General features: G+C 31.2%; 1 protein-coding gene across 1 annotated transcript; it reads right to left on the bottom strand.

Moving 5' to 3' along the window:
• Positions 1 to 2043: 2043 nt before the first annotated feature.
• On the bottom strand, positions 2044 to 4010 carry LOC126893534 (fork head domain-containing protein FD4-like). Its single transcript, XM_050663844.1, has 2 exons — positions 3410 to 4010; positions 2044 to 3314 (listed from the first exon to the last, which is right to left on the bottom strand). Exons 1-2 carry the CDS (start codon positions 3760 to 3762, stop codon positions 2828 to 2830), a joined length of 840 nt encoding a protein of 279 aa, XP_050519801.1. The 5' UTR covers positions 3763 to 4010; the 3' UTR covers positions 2044 to 2827.
• Positions 4011 to 6653: the final 2643 nt, after the last annotated feature.

Raw genomic sequence — 6653 nt, 5'->3', positions numbered from 1 at the left:
ATAAACTCAAAAAGCTACAAAAAGTACTACAAATTCGCGGTTACATATATTGAGAACAATTTTATAATTATCAATGCCAAACACATATGTTATTAATTTATGTTTGAATGTTTTTAAAAACGTAATAGGTAGGTATGCTCAATATAATTTTAAAATGATAAAAATAACACTTTCAAATTATTTCTGTTTTTTCGTAATTTTTTGCTGCTAAATAATTATAGACAGGAGTAATCCTAGAAATAATTTTTTTAAGCTATGTAATACATTTTGCTGACTAAATTATCTTAACGAGTAGAAAGTTCCATATTATATTTTTAATGTACATTAATAACTAAAATGAACATTTTGAGAGTATCACACCTCCTATAACATCGTTCCTGAATTTAAAGAAAACTATTTTTTATTATTTCTAATACTGATGTGACAAAATGTTCAAAATCGATTTTAGGGAATTATCTAAAATCAATAATTTAAAATAGTATACGAGTAATCTATGTTAGATTTACATAAAATTACTTGATATAAAATATTAATTAATATGAACTTATAAAATATAAATGATGTGACAATGAGAAAATATTCCAAATCATTTTCAACAATCTTTTCATTTTAATATTGTATCAAAGGTCATAGCATAGAATTTTGTTATATTATGAACAATTTATTTAATGTTAAAAAAAAAAAAAAAACTTTTATTGCTTTATAAACATTGTAAGTGGTTCTTTTATAACGAATTTTACTATGATATTTAATAAATAAGTATAAATATAATATAAAGTTTACTTAATATAAATCGTTTCAGGATGTTTATTTTCAATGTTTAATGTAAATCTTAATGTAGTGATTATAATAAAAAATATATATATTTTTTTATGTTTATGAATAACAATTTATAATAAATATGCACTAACTAAAGGAATCAAAAATTTAAAGTGTTTTTTGTTTTATATTAGTTATTATATCATGATGTAATAAATGTATTTAAAAGCTATTACACTAATGCGTTTCAAAATAACCTAAACAATTTGTGAAAATCCTATTTAATTTAAAATAAAAATAATATTAAAAAAATAATTTGATGTCAAATAAATTGAATGAAATACACTATGTAAAAAAAATATCTTTTACAAAAGATCTTGAAATGTCATTAATTCTTACTCGACTAGCTTTTAATTACTTTCAACTTATTTATCTGTTGAAAAAAAACGCGTTTTTTTTATAATTTAATTCGTGTTATATGGCACTACACAACTTGCAGTCCAACTATAGCGTGTTCATTTCACTATGATCACTGCAAGTACACTTGTAGCTTAGCAAATACTGAGTGATAATAATTATCAATTGTATTTGTTTTGAGTAAGTCGAGACATCTACAGGTAGTAAGTGCCTATCTAAATTTTGGGCTAGTGACAAATTTTTTATAAATATGAATTTAAGTTTATAATGATTAATTATGATATTTTTTCACAATTACATTATTCATTAGGACATGTAAAACGAATACCGGATGTTAATTGATGTTTGATATGTATGTGCCTCTTCTCTTTCCATTCAATTTGAGAGAATAAGGAGGCGGCAAAGGATCAAAAGGAAAATAACAAAATAAGGATGATATCGATGAAAGGACTGTAATTCTTGTGTTAATATCCGCACATCGATTCAAAATCACGTGTCGTTTACAACTCGAAGTAATCCATTAAAAAAGATTACTTCCACTACTTGGCTCATCCTGAAGTCGATAATAATACGCTCAGATATCTAAAAAAAATTATTTTGCAAGAACAAGCAAGATTTACACGGCAAATTGGTCACAACCTAGTTAAATGTTCTGTTATTATGACGTGAATGTATTTTCAAATTTACACAACTGTTGTAAAATAAACTTTTCATATCGCACATGTACGTATTCATACAGATGAACAGAAAAATAATAATAAACCGTTTTCTAATAAATGATTTTGCATGTGAAGGTCATATATGACAGGAAATAGGAGTTCGGGTTGACCAAAATAATATAATAGTACAAACAACACAAAAGTTTTCTTTGAAAATTGCACATTTTATTTTTTTAATATATTTCATACGAACGACGGATCTGCTGGCCGTTCGTACGTATAGATTATTATACAAATAAGAGTATAATGACTATACGTGATATATAACTATACAATTTTAAATAATATTACATTTACACGAGGAGGGGTAACAGGTTAGCTTAATAAACAAATTAATCAAAAAACAAACAAAAATAAAAATGTACACTAATCGTCGGCCGTCATGACGAATCGTAAAATAATTTTCAGTTCGTTTTAATATTCGCGTTGATCGACCGACACCTACTTAAAAATAAATTAATAAATAAAAATTCTATAAGTTATAGCGATAATAACTACATCACAGTACAGAGAATATAATATTCTAAAATCTATTAAAGGTTTGTCGCTCAAACAACACGTCCTTCAGTACTTTTCTCCCTAATAACTACACAAACGTACACGACGGTTCCTTTAGACTAATGGCTAATTAAAATTTACACATACATAATTAAAACACAAACAAAATAATAATTTCAAAACAGTTAGTATAGTCAGTTAAAACTCATACATATAATAATAATAATAATTAAACTTATTAGGAAAACTTTTTCATCAACTTCTTTTCAAATATACGCGAGATCATTTGTATTAAAACGTTTACCGCTTTACATCAATCCTATTCAAAAGACAATATTACTCTCTAGACGGCATGAAATTTACTCAAAGCGAATAATACCGTGTTTTCTATAGTATCAACGTGTTTTATTTTTTCTTTAGAAAAATATTAAAAACTAATTGTGGGGGAAGTAGGACGCATACCGAAAATATTGTTGCTGGTGAAGTTGATGATGATGGTGATCTTGAAGAGCCATCGCGGCTGCAGCGGCCGCCGCGGCTTGATGAAGGTTGTAAGGCATCATGAGAGGAGTGGACACCGGGTAAGGTGTGGGTACGATTGCCGGGAACCGCTGCAAGATGTCGTCGTCGACGGCGGCGGACTTGCAGGGATCCGGTCCGATCAGGCTCTCGATATCGAACGGTCTCTTGCTGGCCGGCTTGGTGATGGTCATGGCCGCGGTGTCTACAGTGACCGCTACAGGTCTCATTGGCTGAGGAGGATGCGGCGACGATTGCATGACGGCGGGCGGTGGTGGACTACCGGCGGCGGACGAAGACGACGAGCATCGAGATGATGCTGAAGATCCCGGAGACATACCCGGATGGTTGCGTTGCATGTGCGCAAGATTATTGGCCAATGCTATCAGCTCGTTGTCTAATCTACAAAATAAAAATAAAAAATCGTTAGACAAATCAGTAGCTTAATTGGTTTGCGATTTATAAACAATTAATATATAAAATAGAAGCCTCCTCACCTGTCTTTGTCGGACTTGACGAGCTTGAAACGTTTACGGCGCCGAAGAAGCGATCCGTTTTCGAACATGTCCAAGGCGGCTGGATGAAGAGCCCAGTATGCGCCTTTACCGGGTCTGTCCGGCATTCGAGGAATCTTGACGAAACAGTCGTTAAATGACAAATTGTGTCTCAGCGAGTTCTGCCAACGTTGCGTGTTTCTTCTATAATAAGGGAACTGGTCGCTGATGAATTTGTAAATGTCCGACAGTGGCAACATCTTCTCCGGAGAGCTCCATATGGCCATGGCCGTTAGAGAGATGTAACTGTACGGTGGCTTTTGGTCACCATAAGATTCACGGCTCGGACGCGGCATAGTTTTTATTTTGTCGACTGTATTAAAAAAATCGAAACACTGAAATCACTGGGTTATAAGGCCTCGATCCGTAAGCGAATGCGCGCACGCACAAAAAACGATACGACGGTCTCGGTTGTGGCAAAGAGAGCAAACCCTTTTCGAGCGGACAGTTCCAACGACGACCGTAAGTTACGACGCGCAGGTTCGGACTAAACTAATGCGACGGGAACGCAGTGGCGGATCATCGTACGGAAGTGACGGGCGGGAGCCAATGACATGACGACGTAAATCGAATGGCGTGGGCGAGGCCCCAGTTCTTGACGCCGCCCAAATATCTCCCCTCTTACCGAGTTAACGGACCTTCACATTTACATTGCATACTCTACACTACGATAAATTTTTTCATCTCGCCGACACATCCATTCAAAACAAAAGTAATGATGGACCACCAAGTACACGTCTGCCCTCTGGGAAATAACAATCTGTACCTGGGGATACTTGGCACCCAAAAGACATCAGTTTTGGCTTTTATGCTTATCGAACAGAGGTCTTCGGGTAATTTGTCCGTCTACACAATGATCCGTTAATCATAATCCACTCATTACTCACAAAATAAAAATTATTTCCAGAATATTTCTTTTGGTTTCCTAATAACTAAGTATTTTTCTCTTATAATTTTGTGAGGGTATCAATTTAATATTTTAATGGAAACATATATATTTAACTAGCCTATAAAATAGTAAAGGACCTAATTAATAAGTAAATGACGGGTCGATAACAACTTTTAGATCAGTATTTTGGAAGTTACTAACATTTTTATACCAATGTAGGAGGACTGCGGCCGAGAAATATCTAATGATATAAATAATCATTTTCGCGCCTCTCCTTTAGTTTATATTTTATAATCGTCATAATTACTGAAGTATTATTTCAAAAGTTGTTATCGACCATGAAAAATACTTTATGATTGAGAAATTTGAGTAAATTGAGAAGTACATGTATCTAAAAGAAACCAAAAAACAATTGTTCCCCTAATTATTTTCATTTTATAAGAAATGAGAGTGGGTTATGATAAGCGGATCACTTTGTATACTATAAACTGGCTAAATAGACAAAGAACTAGTCGTTTCATCTCCACTGATACAATACCTTATAATAAAATATGGTACTTATTATTAGTGTTATCTGATTCTATCATTCAGTAAAACGACAACCTTTAATAATACAAATACTAATTCATTGTTAATCTTTTTAAATCAATTCCCTCCGACAACATTGCAATTGTAAACAACATGACGTATGTTATTTTCATTCCTTTTTTGTGGTGAGTATTTAAAATAGTTTTTGACACAAGTCTACAAATAAACAATTTATTATAATAATATTTTAATATAACAATTTAAAATATAATTTATTATAATAATATTTTACTAATAAATAAGTATAATGTTACAAAATTTATGTACATTAAATATATTATTTTATTTTTATTATATTCAAAAAAATAATAACTAAATAGTTGTATTTTTGTAGCTAAAAATATCAATGTCAAAACAATATTTTATTTATAAATGTTTTTGTAAGAGTAATGTAAATTCCAGAAATTTAAATACGTCCTTAAATGTTCATAATTAATATGAATAAATTGTAACAATGAGAATGGAATATTTATAAAATTGTACTAATGATATTGTTTCTTAAGGAACCACCCCCTTTGTATAGGACATTTTTTGATAAAAATACAAGTATGGTCTCCGCATCAGTGACGTATTATTTCATTACTAAATTTGCAAGATACAAATGTTGTACCAGGAGATTATGAGGTATCGTGCAACGGGCTTACAACATAAATATTTTTAACGGGCATTGGTATTTTGTAGCGAACATCAAAACCATGTACCAGGAATTTATAAGTATTAATGTGATTATAAGTCCAGATGTTGATTAAGTGTCCAGCGTCTTGTTAGCCATTTTCGAACGGCCTCAAGTACGGTTGGGTTTGTTGGACGCCAGTGGATTACTGTTGACGCATGTGGCCAACAAAATTCAATGAGAGAATGTAAACAATGATGTTTGTCGATGAATCTTATGAGTTCCTGGTACAATATTTAGCTTTTATCCGAAACTTTGTGTACAAACAGAGATAGTACAGAGATAGCGGCAAGTTTTCAAAGCGACTTTGTTTTTGAATGGACGGGGTAAATATGTATAAGTATACACAAGTAAATATGTTACTTACCGTGGCACCTGAAATCGATGGTTGATAGGAGAGGAAAGTAAACTATATTAATAGTCTAGTTAAAAATACAAGAACCTCGAAAAGGGAGAATTCGCCGGTGCTAATTGGAGGAGTAATATTAGTTAGGTAACAAATGAAACTTATAAATTAAAAAATTTAATTTATAATCTTCTGACAATGAATAAAAAACTAAATTTATAACAACTTTATATTAAGAATTTACCGATGATAATAAATTTATTTCTTACAGTAATTAATAATGATGTGCACTGGACTTAGCTGTATACACAAACTGTTAACGAATAATTTTACAGTAATTTACAAAATATTATTAATTTATATTAAGGATTTCGATTTAAATACAATAAAACACAAACAAAGCAACAGCCGTTGAATCGATAAATCTCTTATTTGTGGAAGTTTTTCTTGAACGCACTCCAATATAAATTATTTATTATTTGACGATACTAATTAGGAATCGATGATTTTCTAACAAAAACTTTAAAAGAAATTTGACACTACACTTGATTTAGTCGATTCGATGATTTTCACTTTTTTATAATATTTCATTTAGTTAAACTTAATTACTAGTTACTTTGATAATTTTTACAGAAACTTATACTACAACGTTTTATAAAAATTCGATACATAATTTCAAACATTGATTTTG

This window comes from Daktulosphaira vitifoliae, unplaced genomic scaffold, assembly GCF_025091365.1.
Source record: "Daktulosphaira vitifoliae isolate Bord-2020 unplaced genomic scaffold, ASM2509136v1 Scaffold_1, whole genome shotgun sequence".
Taxonomy (NCBI): Eukaryota; Metazoa; Arthropoda; class Insecta; order Hemiptera; family Phylloxeridae; genus Daktulosphaira; species Daktulosphaira vitifoliae.
Note: the sequence above shows the minus strand (reverse complement) of the source record. Positions and strands in the feature narration are given on the sequence as shown.

Bases quoted from the DNA above. Each gene is read 5' to 3' on its own strand.
- LOC126893534 (XM_050663844.1), bottom strand. From the start codon at position 3,762: ATGCCGCGTCCGAGCCGTGAATCTTATGGTGACCAAAAGCCACCGTAC. The intron at 3,315-3,409 runs GTGAGGAGGCTT...TTTATTTTGTAG, and splicing joins GTCAAGTCCGACAAAGACAG to ATTAGACAACGAGCTGATAG.